Source organism: Humulus lupulus, chromosome 1 (assembly GCF_963169125.1).
Source record: "Humulus lupulus chromosome 1, drHumLupu1.1, whole genome shotgun sequence".
Classification (NCBI taxonomy): Eukaryota; Viridiplantae; Streptophyta; class Magnoliopsida; order Rosales; family Cannabaceae; genus Humulus; species Humulus lupulus.
Window position 1 is genome coordinate 32,643,762 of NC_084793.1, and position 20,920 is coordinate 32,664,681.

General features: G+C 37.6%; 1 protein-coding gene and 1 non-coding gene across 2 annotated transcripts; both read right to left on the bottom strand.

The window, feature by feature from the left end:
- Nucleotides 1–1,043: 1,043 nt before the first annotated feature.
- Nucleotides 1,044–1,883, bottom strand: LOC133790549 (uncharacterized). The gene has a single exon (XM_062228216.1). It carries the CDS (start codon nt 1,811–1,813, stop codon nt 1,265–1,267), a length of 549 nt encoding a protein of 182 aa, XP_062084200.1. The 5' UTR covers nt 1,814–1,883; the 3' UTR covers nt 1,044–1,264.
- A 13,720-nt stretch (nt 1,884–15,603) lies between these two features.
- On the bottom strand, nt 15,604–15,710 carry LOC133813639 (small nucleolar RNA R71). The gene has a single exon (XR_009884646.1). It is a non-coding gene; the product is annotated as a small nucleolar RNA R71 (small nucleolar RNA).
- Between the last annotated feature and the right edge of the window lie 5,210 nt (nt 15,711–20,920).

The following is a 20,920-nucleotide window of genomic DNA, read 5'->3' on the forward strand; positions in this document are numbered from 1 at the left end:
TATCCTCTTCATCACTCCAACATTATTTCTTTCTTGCCAAACATTGAATAAAAATTAATTTTTAAAAATAAAGAATCTAAATGGGTGATTGGCAAAAATAACTCATACACTAAACATAAATTTATTTATACATAATTTAGACATTTTATAAGGAATCACGCGAAGTGTATTAAAAAAACACAGGTGTGTAACAAGTTGTTTGAACTTTGTTATTAGTGCTATAAATTATTCAGAATTTCTTCAAAATCCGCAACAGATTCTCTATACAATGAACACCATCATAAAAAATAGGGTCAAGATATATCCCAATGTGTCCATATAAAGATCGCATTATATTGGTAGGATGAAAAATACTCCCCGCCACATAATCTCCTAATTTTTTTATATTTTCTAATTATTACAAAATACTATATAAAACGCGATTATGTTTTCTAGTTGTATTATAATTTGAGGAGAATTTCTATAAATTATATTATAATTTAGGAGAGATTTTTACAAATAAAATGTATTATAATTTGAGGATGTTCTTACAAATTATTATTATATATGGGTATGATGTCAAATTTTCGCCCATTTTTTTATATATAGAAAGTGAGAGAAGCTATTTCCAAACTTTAAACATTGTTTTGGAGAATTTTACAAAGAAAAATAATTAATTGAGATGGAAAAGTCAAAAGTACGAATCATTGAGTAGAAGAAAAAGGTGTTTTACCCTTCGTATTAATATACGCAAAATAATTGGACAATCTATAAAATTCCATCTCAAATCCAATTATATAATAAATTAATAACATATAATCCTATTAATATATCAATATTTCCTTTCTTTTATGTACACTACAATAAAAATGAAAGTAGAAAGCTAAATATATGATGATTGTAACTGATGTTTTGCTTAAAAAAAATAATCTTTGGTGGATTTCATAGTCAATATATGTAATTATAAAAAATAAAAAATCTATCTCAGTTCCGGCAAACATGAACTTGTTCCGGCAACATCCTAATTCCTGTCCTTAACAAATCTATCTCAGTTTTTTATTTAAAAAAAAAACCCTTAATTTAATCCCTGCATCTGCATGGACATATAACCAAGAAATTAATTAATTATACATCGATATTAAGTAATAAGTCTGGCAATCTCTAATACTGTCTACTCGTCTGACTCATGCAAAGCAAGGCATTAATAATAAAACATTCATACAAACATAATTCGTACGAATCGGAGCAATACTACATATATATATATATATATATATATGAAACGCTATAAAGAAAGGCTAAGATCTAAGGGCCCTTTGGAACTAACATTGTTTGTGTGACGAACTTGGTTTTGAACATTGTTTGTGTGACGAACTTGGTTTTGATGATGAAGATCATGATCAGGTGCAGAATCACGGCTGCAAATTTTGGCAGTAGACGAAGAAGAAGTTCCAAGAAAAGTAGTAGTGAGGGAACTTCGCTTAGCCTTAGGGACCTTGAAATTAGACGTAAGAACCTCTCGGTCATTATTAGCATTACTAGGTATGAAGTCTTCACGTTCAAACGAAGGCTTCCAAGATTGAGAATTAGGCTTCATATTCTCTGCCTGAAGAAGATGATGATCAGTACGTGTTGCTTGATCGTCTGATGAGGTGGGTCCCTTGATCAAACGGTCACGAGCCTCTCTCATGCTTCTGATGAGAGCATAAAACTTCTCTATTTTCTGTTCTTCTTCGTTGCCGTCATCATCATCGTTGTTGTTGTTGTTGTAGTTCTCTGCTACTACATGGCTGAGCTTCCTCTTCTTACTGACGTTTTCCTTTCTCATATCCATTTTGGGGAAGAAGTAGTGGCAGTAGTGATAAATGATATGGTCTGCTCACACGCATAGATAATTCACTTTATTATCTTTTTTTTTTTGTTTTATTCTTAAAAAAAAAAAAAAAGAAAAAAAAAAGGTGATTTCTTGGTTGGTTCGTGGTTGCTTCTGGGAGACTTGGTCTAACTATCCCGTGAGAGGGTGAAGCGTGAAGGAGTGAGTATAAAATAAGGCACAACTCGTTTTCAGTCATTTTCATTCGTTTTTCTCGTTATCGGCATCATCATCCTCTTTTAAATAATATATGTATATGGAAAAATCTTGAGTGGAGCAAAAACTTTTACATCACAAGGTGGAGCACTTTCTCAAGAATTTCACCCCCATTCCATATATAACAAAACATTATTCTTTATCTTGCACCCGACGCACCCTATAATTTTCGAATGTTGTTATTTGACACCTTAAAGTATCTATGCACAATCATTATACACTATAATTTTTGAGTGTTGTTATTTGACACCTTAAAGTATCTAATACTACATAAAATAACATTAATAATTAGTTACCGATACCTAATATTAATTATTAAAATAAATCTTTAAGGTGTATTTGGTACGAGAGTTTAGTTGCGTGGGAATGATAATGTTAAATCTAACTCTTATTTGGTAAATTTATTTATGATAGCTTGGAGAGTTGTGTTTCTAAGTGAATACCATGTTTTAACTTAATTTAAGAATAATCCTTATTTAAACACTTGAGTTTCACATTCTCCTAATCTAAACTCTTCTAAATCTACTCTCACAAATTCAAATCTCATTCAATTTTATGTGGTATATAAACTTATGGAATATTACGAGTACGGTGAAATAATCTTCAAATATTTATCTTCTAAAGATTTTATTTTACAGAAACATCCACCTTGAAGAAGGGAAAATTTATTTATTTATTTTTAAAAAAAGAAAATTATCTCAAAACAAGTAATTAAACTATTAAGTAAGTTTGGATTTTCTTTTGTACAAGCAATTATAGTGTGTAAAGATATATGATAAAAGAATGATATTTTTAAAAAATTTATATCAAATGATTGTGCCAGCCAAGATTTTCTCTATATTGTGAATATTAATTAACTTGTGTGCCTCCAAACTAGAAGGGTTTCTCCAGAACTTAATAATGTTTAGTAGGTGGGGACCATTGAGTTAGTGACATATCCTCACTTACGCCATCATTTCCAATTATCAATTGCGTCACTCAATTATTATAAAAGAAATTTCTTTAAAAATTAGTAGTATTTATCAGTTATATACACGGAGGATGGATTTAAAATTAATATGGTACATTTGTTATTAAAACCTAAAATGAAACCGGCATGCTTCCATTCACGTGCTCACATTCTTCCCCAAAATTATTATTATTTTTTTGATAGAAACATCCGGTTTCAGTAAACTAAAGCATTGCGTTCTTGAGGGTGTTGTTAAATACTTGAATTATGTTCAAAAGAGTCCAAAATTGATGCTAGACCTTCCTAGCATCTTTTGCTAACCTGTCAGAAAGTAAATAGCCCATACTACTAATAAAAAGAAAGTTACAATCAATAAATCAGTCTAAAGATGTATTTATGCCCCAACCTCCAATCTAGAAGTAGTTGGCGTTTGTTGAGAGTTTGGACCAAAGTGATTGAGTCAGAGAGGATTGCTATGCTATTCCATCTGTTATCTCGTGCCCATTGAAGCGCAAATTGGATTGCCATAGCCTCCCCATCCAAAGCTGTCTCTGCCTTAATTCTTTTAGAGATTGTCGCTGACGAGTACTCTGTCAATTTCTCTAGCAAGCTTTTGAGTTGCTGGTTTTTGAAATCCTTGGTTGGATTCAGCGGCTGGTTCTATCCTATCCATATCATATTCTTGGCATATCTTTCTTAAATCATCTTAATGATGACCTGAATAGGAATCGCTTTGCCATACTCCAGTAATTTTCCGAAATTGTTATTTAAGAAATATAAATTTATATTTATATGAAGAAGTATGTAAAATTCAAATACATATGATTAAATTTAAAAAAAAATACAAAATACACTTGCATGAGCACATGAGTAGCTAGTGTGTGAGGACTAGTGTGTGAGGACTCAATTCCTCAAAATATTCCTAGTATCAAACAAAGTGAGGCAGCCTCACTTATCTTATAGGAAAACAAGCACATACTATATATGCGAGCAACCAACTGTAGAAGCACAAATTTACAATTGAGTTTGTTGAAGATGGACACCAACAACCTACATTAATGAAAAGGAGATAGTCGACCGTGAAAGTCCTGGGGAAATTAATAACGTAAGATGTTTAAATAAGTAAAAAGAAAAAATACACCTTGCGCCGTCATAGAACGATGATGGTGAGCTTGAATGAAGCTCACAAGAGTGTCTTTATGATAATAGCTGGAAAGAAAGAGAAAGCACTACTAGAAAAAGTATTTTTGGTATCAACTAATTAAGTCCAAAATATTAGGCATTAGTTGCGCAATTGAGGTTGTAGGTTGTAAATCTTAAAATTGACATATTTTATAGAAATATCTTTTTAATTAAAAGATTATTTTTTGTTTTCTTTTTATTGTGATTTTCGGAATTCACTTTCACTTTCATTTTCTTTGAATTTCAGAATATTTACATTCCTTATTTTGCTTGATTTTATGACAATTGTTTATAAATGGAAGATATATCTTGTTTATTTAAAGCAAATATTCTGTACTTATTCAAAATCATTTCTGGAATATTTGACTTTAATTATTCGTGCAACTCAAGATATTAAAATTCAGGAAACTAAATCTTTGATTTCATTAATAATTATTTCTAGCTTGAGCAGTTTGATCCGACACATGTATTAGCTGTCTCCACCAAAATTGTATCTGTCGGATCAACAATCTTCTAAAAAAGGCAATTCTTCATCAATTAAGAATATCTTCAAATATTCTTGTTTTTATTAGGAGATTGCTTCTTAGCCTTTATGAGCACGAAACAGACTCTATAAATAGGTCTCTAAAGGCATTGAGAAAAAGTGAACTCTTAGATGCATAATTTTTGAGTGTTTTATAATATTTGTGAGAGTTCCTTATTTGTATTCAAGATTATAGTATTCACGTGATCTTGTGAAAAAATGAGTGTTTATTTTTTGTGGTGAGTTTATACCACATTCATGAGTGAATACACATTGTAATTTGAACACAACTTTTATAGTCTTCGGGAGAGGATTTTTACAAGTCTTGCGTCGGGAGGATGCAAGCACTTGCTGGCCATTGAAGGGACTTCAAGTGGTTGAGCGTTTCAATCAAGATCAGATTAGTGAAGAGAAGTACAACAAAGTTGCGGCAAATCTCAAGTGGGAGTCTTGTTTTGTTTAAGTCAATATTTTGTACTTGTGATTCTTTATTAATTGGTTTTATTCTCTAGGCGTGGCCCCAAGGAGTAGGTTATCCGAAAGGGTTTCTGAACCTTGTAAAAATTTATTGTGTTCTTTATTGTTTTTGCACTGTCTTTTTACTGTGTTCAGTTTCTGTCGTGACAAGTTCGGATTCTACCGACAAAACTAAAATCTATTTAAACATTTAATTACCATTTCGCACTTTAATTAATTCACATGGTTTAATTAATTTGGTAATTACTAAAAACATAATTTCATAGGTCTTAGTATTGACGTCACTCTATATTGCTATTAAAATCAAGCTCTTCTCACCTCGCCATTGCTACGAACTTATCCACAACCCTCGTTGCACAATCTGTTGTAGCTAACCCCCAACTGCCTCAATCATTGAGCAATAGAGAGAGTTTTGAGGAGGGTGACTACTTTGTCATATATATTGTATTAGGGACAGGGTTTTTAGTTTATATTTCATTGTTGGGCTTGTCTCTTTTTTTTTCAAAAAAGAAAAAACAAACAAACTTAGGCGTCAGTGATTGATGGACCCTTATGCCCTTTAGTTTTGGCATCAGTCACGATCATTTGACACTTATACTTAAAATGTGAGCTCTATAGGTGTCAATCAATAACTGATGCCTATAGTCCTTTCCCTTTAAAAATGTTAGGTAACATTGTTGAATGACGCCAAATGGTGATGCGAAATAGGCATATTGTAATAATGAAGAGAGAGTTTACATATATCATATATATACATAGTTTATCTCCCAAATTGTCATAAGATTTGATAATTGTACAGCTCGTTGGTTTAGTATTCACCTATGTAAGTGGAGTGAGAAGAGTGCAATGCCCTGGTTAGCCAAGACCGTTACACTGTGTATTTTAAATAGTGCTCAACTCGCTAAATGAGTCATTTGGCCATAAACGTGCAACTAAATGTGATTAACGGTCCAGGGTTAAAAATTTCGGTCAAAATGAATAGATGTCTCGTTAAAATGTTAAGTTTTACATGAGATCCCATAATAAACGTTTACAAAGTTGTTTATAGTTCCAAAAGAGTAATTACAATTCAAAATTTGCAACCCACCGACCTAAGCGGCAAAAATATGGTTTAACCCTAGTTCCTCTGAGAAACCTTAGCCATGGTGGTCAAGTAAAATATGCACACAAGTATACGTGGTCTGATTAATGCCCGAAAATACACATTTATTGATTTTAATAGCCAAAATAAATTAATTTTTAATTAATATTTTCATGGAATTAATATGATTTAATTTATAAATAAAAATATTTATTTTTAATTTAGTTTGTTTTATTTTGTAGGATTTACTTGATATTTTTGGCACTAATAAACAAAGAAAAAAAAAAGAAAGAAGAAAGAAACAAATAAAATTAAAGAAACAGAAAAGAAAATGTGGCATTTTTTAAATAAGAAAGCCCAAACAGCAACCCAGGCCCGCATCCTCTCCAGCTCCTGGTGCTTTCCAGCCTGCCAGGTGTCATTCTCGTAGCCTGCCACTTGTCGCCCAGGTACTACCTCCAGTGCACACCATTTGTCCATGCTCCTAGCAGCCCCACGCCTCAGCGACCTGGCCTCGACCTGCGCCCCACCTGACAACCTGCGAGCGACCCGCACTCCAGCTCCTTCCTCTCAGCTTTTGAGCGTCTAGGTGGTGTGTTTTGATTGGTTGTGCTTGGTCAAAAGTCCAGCAACCACCAGCCACCCATTAGCTCATTTTCTTGTGCATGTTGGGCCTTGGTCCTCCCGTTTTGAGCTTTAAAGCTCACATTTTGTGGTGTTTTAGAAAAAAGGCAAAATGACCATTCACTAAAATAGCTAGGTTAATATTAATAATAAGATTTGATTGTTCAAAACCATATTTTATTATTAATATTTTAGATTTATTTTGCAAACCCCATTTGTAATTTAATTTCTTTTTAGTCATTTTCTTATTCTATAAATAAGGACTCTCATTTCACATTTAGTATGTAATTTTGAGAGTAAAGAAACTATAGAAAAATTTCTACTCACTTTCTTCTCATACTTTCTTCTTAGAATTTTGTGAGAACCATGAGCATAAAGGTCTGATATTCCTAGTAAGGTTAGGGATGATTCCATATGCTAGTGATGTTATTTTGCTACTTTGATTTACTATGTTCTTAATATAATGTATATGAGTTGTTTATGTTCTTTCATCCTCATCACTTTTTTGTTATCTTTATTTACTTGTGCTAATAATATATAACATTAGTCATGTTCTTTCTATGTGTAACTAATTAGTAAAAGTAATATTGATACATAATTTTATGTCTAATATTTTATTGCATTATTGCCCTTGGATATTTTGTCATTTTTAGATTTTTCATAAGATTAACATTGTGCTCCTAAGTAAAGAACTTTATAACTCAAATGAACTTTTGTTAGAAAAGAATATGGGCTTTAATGTTAGATTTTCCAAGTAAATGTTGGGATGTGAACTATTTACTTGTGTAGTTTTGTAAATCAAGTAACTAAGTAACTAAACAAGCATATGTATGATTCTTGAAACCTTTCTACTTTTCAACCTTTGATTACATCTTATTTTTATTTCATTTGACTTGTCTCATTTCACCAAAAACACAAAAAAAAAAAAAAATCCAAATCTATTTTTGTTATCCCAAAAAATTGGATATCGATGACGTGGCAATAGAGGTGACAAGTGGCAGTACATGGTCCGTAAAAAACACATTAAATAGTCAATAAATACATTGAATCCTCAAAGTTGTGATAAAGTGACCCGGTAGACTGATGAAGAGTTTTGACTGCTTGAAAGGTGTCACGTCCAAACCAAGTGCATCCGAGGAGAGCCCAAGGGGCGTGGTCGGACTTTGGTCCGAGGGGAGCCCAAGGGCGTGGTTGGACTTTGGTCCGAGGAAAGCCCAAGGGTGTGGTCAGACTTTGGTCCGAGGAGAGCCCAAGGGGCGTGGTCGGACTTTGGTCCGAGGAGAGGCTAAGGACATGGTCGGACACATGTCCGAGGAGAGACAAAGGTCTGGTCCTTAAGCGTATGTCCAACAAGTGCATGGTTGTCCAAATAAAGAAATGGCATGCTAGAGGAGAGTGCCATGTTAGAGGAGAGACATGGCATGCTAGAGGAGAGTGCCATGTTAGAAGAGAGGAGAACCATGAGGTGTGGTCGGACCTTAGTCCGAGGAGAGCCTAGAGGTGTGGTTGGACCTTGGTCTGAGGAGACCCCAAGAATGTGGTCCGAGGAGAGCCCAAAAAGTGACTGGTCGAACTTTGGTCCGAGGAGAGTCCAAAGGGTCTGGTCCTTATGCATGTGTCCAGCAAGTGCATGTCCTACCAGCAAGTGTATGTCCTACCAGCACTTGCATATGTCCAGCATGCATGTGCCCGACCAGCACTTGCATGAGTGGTCAGTAGAAGATATGGGTCGACCAGATAGAGGAGGACTAAGTCAAGATTCCCATAAACGGCTTCAGCAAGAATCAGTCTGGGCACGTCCGGGAATCCCTCATTCTTCGCTGAAATTGAGGATTCTGTTGTATTTTGAATATTTTGTGTAATTTAAATATAATATGAGTAATAAAATATCCCGATCCTAAGGGGATATCAGTTTCTGGTCCCAAGCCTATAAATAAAGGGTTAATGGGATCAGAAAAAGGACTTTTGGCAATTTGACAATTGGTCTGAGTTTCTAGAGAGAGAAGGTGCGGCTTCTTGAGAGAACCCTTTTTGTATTCCTGAAAATTTACACTGAAGAAACTCAGTTGACACTGGTTCATCTGATCTTGAGTGTAATAAAGTAATAAAATCTCTAAGTGGATTAGGCTATTACCGACTGATCGGGGCTGAATCACTATAAAATCTTGTGTGTTATTTACGTTTCTTGATTAAACTGTCTGTGTTGTTTAAATTCTCTTGAAGGTTTATCGTTTTTGACGTTCTCACGTCGTTGGCTAAAAACACAGTCAACATTTTGGTGCTTTCATTGAGAGCCTGAAGAGAATAACAGACGGTCCTTGAAGCAATATGGCACCTAAGAACACAAATGTAGCCTCCAAGAAGACAGGCTCCTCTAAAGAGCCTGCTAGATTAGAAGGTCCTAACCCACAAGACCATGAGAATGAGCCTAGAGTCGTGCTCGAGGACGTGACTCCAGAAGTTGAAGAGCTCCAGGAGGCCATGGGGGCCTTCCAGGAGGAGATGGCACAATTCCACGCCAGGCAGGAGGCGTTCGCTGAAGAAATGACCAGGTAGAGAGCTGCGTTAGAGCAGCAAAGACGCGATATGGAGGCCAGGAGCGAGGAGCTCAGACAACAACATGAGGAGGTCAACTGGAGACATCGTGAAGCGGCACTTGCTTTAGAGGCAGCTACCCAGTTGGCCCAAGCCAATGCCCAAGTTGCAGCATGAGGAGCAGCCACCCCAGGAGCAAGGACCACAGAGGTTGGTTGTAAGAACAATGATAGACCAAGGAGGGGTGGTAATAACCCACCTGGTGAGGAAGATGGAGTCCGATCGCACACTGCCTCAACACAAAGGGAGCACTCTAGGACCCCCTCCAGGAGCCACCGATCAGAAACTTCAAGATCTGGAAGTCACCGATCGGGTAGTAAGAAGACTCCACCTGGGTAGGAGCAAAATAAAGCTCCTAGAGAGAAGAGGACTTCACAGTTCAAAGATGGGCATGGTCGGGATGAGGCTGATAGTCATCCCACCAACCAGTCAAAGGAAAATGAGGCCACAACACACAAGGAGGAGAAAACTGCCCAGAGCGCGCCAAGAAGCCTCCACTACACCCTGACCAGTAGCGTAGCAGGAGAGAGGAAGTCCCGCGTAATAAGCCCTCTGGGAAGTCGAAGAGTACGGTGTTCGATCGGGTAGGAGAGCATGCTTCTCAGAAGGATCTGAGGGATGTTATCACCAACAAGAGGGGGACCGTCTCGGTCGAAGGGCAAAATCTGGACCGCCCTGCCAGTCAAGTAGAAATACTTGACGGTGGCGCGTCAGATGGTAATGCCCGACCAGGCGGTCAAGAGCTTGGAACCTCATCAGTTTCACCAGCCATCCAAGCCCAGCTTGACATGCTAGCAGTTGCAGTGCAAGGTTTGTCGAAACGACCTTCCAAGATATATGCGATAGACCACCGGAGTGGCAGCCCATTTTGTGCTCGAATTAGAGCAGCCCAGCCACCAGCAAAGTACAAAGCACCGATACTGCCAATTTATACCGAAAAAGCAGATCCCATCAGGCATGTTGGGAAGTTTGAGGACCAGATGGAACTGCTCGGAGTGAGTGATGGCTATCGGTGTAGAGTCTTCCCCACCACCTTGACGAATACTGCCCAGGAGTGGTATTGGAAGTTTAAGCCAAACTCCATTACCTCTTGGGAGGCATTCAGGAAGGAGTTTTGTAGACAATTCAGCACTGCCTGGACTCCACCAGTTTATGCCAACCACATGGCAGATATCAAACAAGGAAAAGATGAGTCTCTAAAGAACTATATACAGAGATTCATGAGAGAAGCCAATAGAGCAACTGCTGTAGGATACGAGGGGAAGATGGTTGCCATATCCGCTGGGATAACTTATCGGAGTCCTTTGTGGGATAGTATACATAGAAATCCAATTTCAACACTGCAGCAATTTCTTGACCGGGCAGACAAATATATGAAATTGGATGATGCAATAGAGAAAGGGGAGAATGGCATAAACAATCCGGGCAGATCAACTGACTCTCCTAGTGATGGTGGAAAGAAGCGTGGAAATAATGGGTATGACCACCGTGAGGAAAAAAAAGCAAAGTTGAGTTCAAGTGAAAAACCAACCAAGTATGAGCCTCAATTCACTAACTACACCACTCTCTTAACTAGCTGAGTAGAGATATATCTTGCTAGTCAAGAAGAGGTTCCCTACAAGAAGCCTCCACCCATCAGGAGAGAGATGAGGAAGAGAGACATGAACAAGTTTTGTCGCTTCCATAAAGATTATGGTCATGACACGAATGAATGCAACCACCTCAAGGACGAGATAGAATTTCTTCTCCGGTCGGGAAAGTTGAGGAAGTACCGAGCAGAGACACCCCAAGGAGAAGGAGGTAGCAACAACTCTGGTCTCAAGCGACATAGATCTCCACCCTTGCAGCTTGGACCTTTGGACTTTACCTTAGACACTATATGTGGAGGTCCACACTTGGCTGAGGAGAGCAATGAAGCAAAAGGAGAAGTATGCTGAGTAGGAGTGCTAGGATCAGGAATCACTGGAGTGGCGTGCACATAGAGCATCGAAGGATATATTATTTTTAAATACCGTTTTCAGAGTGGTAGCTTGATTCCAAGTTGTTAGACTTGTTATTTAAGTTTGGTTTATGAACTGGTTATTTGCTAACCAGTCATTTTATTTTTGAACAATTTTGGTTGTTTAAGACTCGTTATTAGACATGTATTGTCCTTTTTAATTTATGAGTAATAAAAGAGACTACGCGCAGCGTGGTCGATCCTTGCTACAAATATGCATGTGTGTTAGTTATCCGAGCAGTGTTCAACTGGTCGGTAAAATCGGGTAGTGTTCAACTGGTCGATATGTTCAAGCAGTGTTCAACTGCTAGAATATTTTCCATATATTCTATGTGTTTCACGAGTAATTAACTGCTCGAACAGTTTCGGTCAGGTAGCAAGTGACTAAGAATCTTTCAACCCTCAATCACCTGGGGGGCACATGGGATATACCGGTATATAATTTAACACAGGCAATAAGAGCACGAATTAATATATCTGTTTTTCGGCTGACTTGTAAATTTTCGAAGTCCAAAAAAGCCATTAAGCTAACTTGTTTGACAAAGCTTAAGTAACTTGGAATTTTGTTTAAAAATTTCAAGTTAGGAGCAGATATTCGTGTGACCATAAACATTATGCTCATAAAATGTTAGAGCAATAAGAGTGTGAGAAAGTATACTTAGCATGGACTTATGAAATGTCTAGAATTTCTAAGTTAGAAAACTAAGTACCCATGCGAAAATATATGGCATACACCAGAGTGACTTTACTATTCACAAAAAACTTATAACTTTTTAAGTCTAGAGGAGACTTAGAATGTTTTAAGTTAACAAAGAGAAGTAAAGAATAAATGCCAACAACTACAAGTTTAGCTGATCAGGTGCAAAGTTTTCTTGCTCAGGAGGGCAGATACAACTTCCCTGGTCGGCTAAGCATGTATCATCGATCAACTTCCCTGGAGTGAATAAAAAAAAATGCATGCAAAGTAAATGCTACATAGTGAAAAGTTGTCTTTGAGAGGAGAAGTCAAGTTTTCACCAAGATTGATTGACAGAAATCAATCTCTCAAAAAAAAAAAAATTATGGGAGATTCGAGCAAGGTGCTTTGGTGGTCTTTTGTAGGGAAGGACTTAAATGGCTATGCCATGTGCCCAAAAAAATGCCTAAGAGTGCCTAAGGGTGCTTAAAGTATTTGAAAAATGTGGTGTCCGAGCATACCTTGAGATGGCCGATCGGATGCATGTTGGTCCGAGGAGCATCTCGCCTATGTCCAAGGATCTAGGCCCATAAATTTGGTGCCTAAGGTTCTACATCCAACCAAGAGGAACCGTGTCATGTCCGAGCCAAGTGCACCCGAGAAACCCAATGCCAACACCCTTGTGTGTCCGGTCGGACTTTGGTCCGAGGAGCACTCTAAGGGTGTGATCAGACTTTGGTCCGAGGAGCAGTCCAAGGAGTGTGGTCGGACTTTGGTCCGAGGAGGAGTCCAAGGGGTGTGATCGGACTTTGGTCCGAGGAGCATTCCAAGGCGTGGTCGGACTTTGGTCCGAGGAGCAGTCCAAGGTGTAGTCGGACATTGGTCTGAGGAGAGTACTTGGGCTAGGAGTGTGCCTGGTCGGACACGCATCCGAGGAGAGTGCATGCCTTGTGTCCAAGAGTGCATGCATCCGGTCGGACACTCATCCGAGGAGAGTGCATGCCTTGTGTCCAAGAGTACATGCATCTGGTTGGACACTCATCCGAGGAGAGTGCATGCCTTATGTCCAAGAGTACATGCATCCGGTCGGACACTCATCCGAGGAGAGTGCATGCCTTGTGTCCGCGAGTGCATGCATCCGATCAGACACTCATCCGAGGAGAGTGCATGCCTTGTGTCCGCGATGAAGTATGAGTTAGTCCGAGCAGATCATGTTTTGCATGGTGCAAGCCGAGCATATCCAAGGAGCCTAATGCATGTGTCCGGTCGGACAATCTTGTTCGAGGGCCCTAGCCCTAACATCCAATCGGATCACCGAGTTCGATCACCGAAATTATAATCCTAGCGCAACCAAATCGAGGATACTCAACAAACTGTCTCTATACCATGATGATTTTGCAAAATAGACAAAGGGAGAAAGTGCGTCTTCTTGAGAGAACCCTTTTTGTATTCCTGAAAATTTACACTGAAGAAACTCAGTTGACACTGGTTCATCTGATCTTGAGTGTAATAAAGTAATAAAATCTCTAAGTGGATTAGGCTATTACCGACTGATCGGGGCTGAACCACTATAAAATCTTGTGTGTTATTTACGTTTCTTGATTAAACTGTCTGTGTTGTTTAAATTCTCTTGAAGGTTTATCGTTTTTGACGTTCTCATGTCGTTGGCTAAAAACACAGTCAACAATTTTCATTTCCATTTCTATTTATTTAATGTTACTAACTTTTTGTTCTAGTTTTCCGCTAATCTTTTGGTTTTAGGTTACCTCCTTGTGGATCGACCGCCCAATTTTTACTACAACTACCGCTAAGTGGTTGTCACATTTTGGGCGTTAAACAAATTTTGGCGCCATTGCCGGGGATGCAGTTTTCAAAAGTGTTAGTGAAATTTTTACTAAAATGTTAGTAACTTTATTTGTATATTTGTTGGTATGAATATTGTGTTAGTATAATTTTTTTTTTCATTTGTGTGTTGTATTTTTTTTATTTACTAATTTTTAGTTAATTTGAATATTATTAAAAAAATTAGTTATTTATATATATATTTTTCTCTATCTTTCTTTTCTTTCCCATTAAAAAAAATAATTATATATATATACAAAAAAACAAAAAAAAAACTTATATATTTATTTATTTCTTAATTTTTTTTTAGTTTTCAGATACATAAAAAAAATATTATATAAATATATATAAAAAAATTTATACTTTTCTTTTTAGTTAACCCTAATTTCATTTCTCCTTCCTTTTTTTCCCTTAATTTCTTTTTATTTTTTCAGTTTAATAAATATTTGTAAAAAAAAAAAAGGAGATTAAGCTTGCTATTTTATCTTCACTTCAATTCTCTTTTCTTTATTTTTTTTTTTGTGTTGATTATTTTGTTGCTTTAGGTTCTTAGTTTACATCTTTCATTCCTTTTTTTTCCTTAGTCTTCCTTAGAATTTAGTTCTTCCTTGAAAAAAAAAAACATAAAATTGTATAAAATTTCAATCATAAAACGCTTAGTATTGGAAGCAATTGTGCAATATTACAAATGGTAAAAATCGATATTGTTTTGTCTAGAAAGACTGGTTGTTGAATAAGGTTTGTGATAGCATTACAACCCACACTTATCTGGGAGCCCCGGGGAGTTCTGTCTAGGCAAGTGTGGGTCTAAAGTGGTGCCTTGCCAACCTTCCCAATCGATCTACGAATATTTTGAGCATATAACTTTGCACTATTACATTTTTGAACTTAGTAATATAAGAAAACCAAGGTTGTTCTATCAAAATAAGAAATTTCACTTTGCTTAAAGGTTGTTTGGTCGAAAAAGGTTTAACTTGTGATCCACCATACGTACTCAGTAACCTCGGGGAGTTCTAGTAAGGCATTGGAGATTACCCTAAAACCTCCAAATCTACCTGGGAACAAGTTTAACAAAAAAAAAACATAAAATAAATCTAATTCTGCTTTCCGATAGTGGATGAATCATCACGAAACTTCTAGTGAAACTTCTTCCAATTCATCCACCACCCCTTCTGGAATTCCTTCCACCAATCCTGCTTCTCCACAAACCTTAGCTGATAGAAATCCATTCGCAACGGCTCGCAATGATGAAATCTAACCAAGAACTCTCAATGACTATCTCTATCCTACTCGCACTTTCATGCCTTCATGCATTATATTCCCTCCTAATATGCCCGCATTATACTTTAAACCTGGCATGATTCAACTCTTGCCCACATTTCATGGAATGGAAAATGAAAGCCCATATGTGCATATTACAGAATTCGAGGAGGTAGTCACCACGTTCTATAACCGAGCTGAAAATGCCGATTTTGTGCGACTAAAGTTCTTCCCTTTTTCCTTGAAGAAAAAAGCCAAAAGTTGATTATACTCTTTGAGATGACAAAATATTTCTTTCTGAAAAACTTCCCTAGCCATAACACAAATAGTCTAAGATTACAGATTTCCACATTTTCCCAAAAGGACAATGAAACGTTCTATCAAGTCTGGGAAAGATTCAAGGATCTGTTGAATCAGTGCCCGCACCATGGCTATGAGAACTGGCGTTTGGTCAGTTACTTCTATGAAGGCCTCACAAGTCGTGAATGCCAGTTTGTAGAAATGCTATGCAATTGTGAATTCCTAAAAAAAGAGCTAGATGATGCTCTTGAATATCTCAAAGAAACCACAAAAAAATCTCACACTTTGACTGGACCAAGTGCTACTGATAGCACCAACCGACATAAACCATCTCGGATCTATCAACTTCAAGAAGAGGATAGTGTTAAGGCCCAACTCGAGGCTTTGAAAAAGTAGTTTGAGGTCTTAATGACGGAAAATGGCCAAAAACCGCACATGATTGCTCAATGCTTTGTTTGTGGAGGGACAAAGCTTTTAGCTAAGGATTGCATAGCTATTAATGAAATGAGGGGGATTTATGAGGAGCAATGCAATGCCTTAGGGGCGTATAACAAGCCATTCTCCCATACGTACAACCCTGGTTGGAGAAACCATTCAAATTTCAGTTGGGGAGATTCCAACCAAGCTCAATCGTCTAGAGGCTAATGGAGAAATGAGCAACAATTTCAACCATCAAAGGCGTATTATGCACCTCAATACAATGATCATCCACAACGCAATTCTCTTGATGATACCCTTCATGCATTCATAGAGGAACAATCCAAACTAAATCGCCAAATGATGGAAGAAATCAAGGAAATGAAATGTCAATTCTCAAAATTGACTGAATCCTTGGCCATTCCAGAAAAAGGCAAACTTCTTTCCCAACCTAAATTCAATGTGCAAGGCCAACACATGACCCAATCCTCAAATTCCAATGATCCAACTGTTAAGGAAGTAAATTCCATAACAACCAGAATTGGTAAAACTTTGCAAGACCCATCCATAAAAACCACATCTCCCAATATTCCAAAAGTTAATCCCAAAAAATGCACTACTCAATGCTTCTCTAAAAGTACCATTTCCCCAGGCTTTGAAACCCGTTGGGAAACTTCCTGCTAAACGAGCTGAAATCCTTGAGCACTTAACACAAGCGAAGATTAATCTTCCTTTGCTTCACATCATAAAATAAGTGCCGACTTATGCCAAAATCATCAAGGATCTATGCACTGCAAAAAGGAAACATCATGTCAAGAAGAATGCTTTCTTGACTGAGCAAGTGAGTGCGATGATTTAATAAAAGACACCACTGAAATACAAAGATCTCGGTTGTCCCACCATTTCTTGCCAAATTGGGACTCATGAAGTCATCCAAGCTTTACTTGATCTTGGCGCGAGAGTAAATCTCATGCCTTACTCTGTCTCACAACTTGGTCTTGAAGAAATGAAGCCAACATCTGTTGTACTACAGCTTGCTGACCACTCCACCAGAAAGCCTAGGGGTATTGTTGAGGATGTTTTAGTTCAAATTGAAAAATTCTATTACCCTGTGGACTTTCTTATTCTTGATACCCAATCTGTGGTAAACATGGAGTCAAAAATTCCTATTATCCTCGGAAGACCATTTCTTGCTACTGCATATGCTTTGATCAATTGTCGGAATGACTTAATGAAGATATCGTTTGGAAATATGACCCTTGAAGTCAATATAATCCACATCGGGAAACAAACCTGATAAGATGATGAATGTTATCAAACATTCACGATTGAAACTTTAATTCCTGAGGAGGTTCAACTGCGAAGCAACTTCGATAATCTTGATGAACTCCTCCTTCTATATGACAACGAAAGTCCTGGTTCTATTGAGTCTACTCTTGAAATTTCATATCACACAGACTCTCGTAATAGAAGGACTAAGTTTTGGCAACTATTTGATTGACCCAACTACGCGAGGGTCTGAAACATCTCTTCTTGGGAGATGGTGAAACCTTTCCAGTTATCATCTCGTCCAACCTTCAAAAATCTCAAGAATTGCAGTTACTCGAGCTACTGCAAATGCATAAATCCGCGATAGGTTGGATGCTTGCTGATATCAAAGTTATTAGCCCTTAATTTTCTCCCATCGAATCAATCCAAAGGATGAGGCTATCCCTCGAAGAGATCCTCAAAGGCGACTAAACCCCACAATGAAAGAAGTTGTAAAAAATGAAGTTTTGAAATTGCTAGACGCTGGTATTATTTACCCAGTAGCTGATAGCAAATGGGTCAGTCCAACTCAATTCGTGCCCAAGAAGTCTGGTGTCACTATGTTCAAAAACGAAAAACAGGTCCTTGTCCCCACAAAAACTGTGACAGGGTGGCGCATGTGCATTGATTATAGAAAATTAAATGCCACCTCCCGGAAAGATCATTTTCCACTCCCATTCATTGATCAAATCCTTGAACGTGTAGCTGGTCATCCATTATATTGCTTTCTTGATGGCTATTCTGGCTATTATCAAATTGAGATTGCATCAGAGGATTAAGATAAAACCATTTTCACTTGTCTCTTTGGCACTTTTTCTTTCTGGCGTATGCCATTTGGCTTGTGTAATGCACCGGCTACATTCCAAAGATGCATGATGAGCATCTTTAGTGACCTGATTGAAAAATCAATGGAAGTATTCATGGATGACCTAAGTATCTTTGGAAATTCCTTTGACACATGTCCTCTTCATCTTGAAGCTGTTTTAAAATGGTGTATTGAGAAAGGACTTGTGCTCAATTGGGAGAAATGCCACTTCATGGTATCTTCTGGCATAGTCTTAGGCCACATTGTTTATGAAAGAGGAATTGAGGTTGATCAATCAAAAGTCGACATTATCTCCAACCTGCCTACTCCTAAGACTGTCAAAGACGTTAGGTCATTCCTTGGTCATGCTGGTTTCTAAAGGAGGTTCATACAAAAAATTTCAACGATTGCTTGTCCGCTAAGCAACCTCTTAGCCAAAGATGTTACCTTTGAGTGGACACCTAAGTGTGAGGAATCATTCCTAACGCTTCTAAATTCACACACTTCTGCTCCCATCATTTAGTCACCCGATTGGAGTCTTCCTTTCGAGATCATGTGCGACGCTAGCAACTTTGCTGTTGGAGCTGTACTAGGACAATGAAGGGAGGGGAAACCCTTTGTTGTCTATTATGCAAATCAAACTCTCAATAGTGCTAAAATGAACTATTCCACTACTGAAAAAGAGTTGCTTGTCGTCGTCTTTGCCCTTGATAAATTTTGATCTTATTTGATCAGATCACCTATTACGATCTTCACGGATCACTCCGCCTTGAAATATCTCCTTTCCAGAAAGGATACTAAGGCGCGATTAATATGGTGGATCCTTCTTTTGCAAGAATTTGATATCACAATCATGGACCAAAAAGGTGTTGAAAACATCGTCGCAGACCATTTGTCCCGACTTGAATTCAGCGATCCTGCTGATGGTCCACCTATTCATGATGATTTCCTGGATGAACAATTGCTTTTTGTTACTAAGTTGTTGTGGTATGCTCACATTGTGAACTACTTAATAACAGGTGAACTCCCATCTGAATGGAGTTCACAAGAAAAACACAAATTTCTGGTCGAGGTGCGCAATTTCTTTTGGGATGACCCATACTTATTCAAGTACTACCCCAACCAAATCATGCAAAGAAGCATCCACGACGATGAGGTGTCTAGTGTGCTAAATTTTTGCCACAATAATGCTTGTGGTGCTCATTTTTCTGTGAAGAAAACCGTTGCAAAAATCTTATAATACAGACTTTATTGGCCTACTCTGTTCAAACACATCAATGATTTATGTTGATCTTGCATAAGGTGCCAAAAGTTTGGTTCCTTGTCCTGTCGGCACATGATGCCCTTGAACCCAATTCTTGTTATCGAAATATTTGATTATTGGGGGATATACTTTATAGGACCATTTCCACCTTCTTTTGGCTAGCTTTACATTCTTCTCTTTGTGGATTACGTTCCAAAATGGGTCCAAGCCATACCCTGCCGAACCAATGATAACGCTGCAGTTGTCAAATTCTTGAAAGAAAATGTGTTATCAAGGTTCGGTACTCCTCGCGCTATCATCGGTGATCAAGGCACTTATTTTTGCAACAGATCTTTTGAGGCTCTTATGCGTAAGTACGGTGTATGTCATAAAGTTGCAAACACCTATCATCCACAAACTAATGGCCAAGCTGAGTTAGTAAATAGGGAGATAAAACACATTCTAGAAAAGATGGTAAATCCCGAACGCAAAGATTGGTCTACACGTCTTCCATGCGCTCTTTGGGCATACCGCACTGCTTTTAAATCCCCTCTTGGGATGTCCCCCTATCGGCTTATCTTTGGAAAAAACTTGTCAAATAACTTTCAAGCTCGAGCATAAAGCTCATTGGGCTATCAAAGCCCTCAACTTTGATCTGAATGCCGCAGGTATCAATTGCAAACTCCAATTGTCTGAAATTGAGGAGTTAAGAAACGATGCATATGACAATTCCAGGATCTATAAAGCGAAGTTAAAAATCGCTCATGGTAAACAAGTCCTACGAAAACACTTTGAGCCAAATAAGAAAGTACATCTGTATGATTCTCATTTGCACCTGCACCGCGGTAAACTGAGATTGCGATGGACTGGTCCATTTGTAGTGAAGCAAGTATTTCCCAACGGTTTTGTTGAGGTCGAGGACCCAATCGATGGGAGAATTTTTTGAGTCAATGGGCAAAGACTAAAGAATTACATTGAGAGTGCGAGTCACGTTGAAGAGGTCCTTCTTAAGGACCCAATTTATACACTCTAAAATTCTGAATGGTTTGTTTGTTTGTTTTTTATTATTTTTATTTTTCTGTCTTTCTTTCACTTTTGTATGTGTTGTTCATTTTTGTCTTTTGTTTGTTTATGGGTATTGTTATTAGGCTATTTCAGCTCTCACCTCATGGACATGGTCATCATCCAAGTGTTCTCTTTCCCTATCTTTTTCATTGAGTATTCATTTTGACATTGAGGACACTGTCTGGTTTTTGGTTGGGGGTGGTGAGCATTCATTTGGAGAATCTTATTGTCTTGTTGAACTTTTAAGTCAAATTTTCTCAAAATTATCCGAGCATGAATATAACTTGTTGGTTTGAGTCAGTTTTTACTATGTTTAGCTATTAAGAAGTGATTTTCAAAGTTCTTTTGTGAACTTTCCAAACATGTGATAAATTGGTTGTTAACACAAATAGTTGAGAGAAATTTCAAGTTTAAATTTTTTCATTTCTTGGTGAGTTGTGAGAGTTGAGAAAATAACTTTTTGAACTTTTATTGATCATTTGAGTTGGTAAAGCCACATCTTTGGA

Coding starts and splice junctions, on each gene's coding strand:
- LOC133790549 (XM_062228216.1), bottom strand. CDS start 1,813: ATGGATATGAGAAAGGAAAACGTCAGTAAGAAGAGGAAGCTCAGCCAT.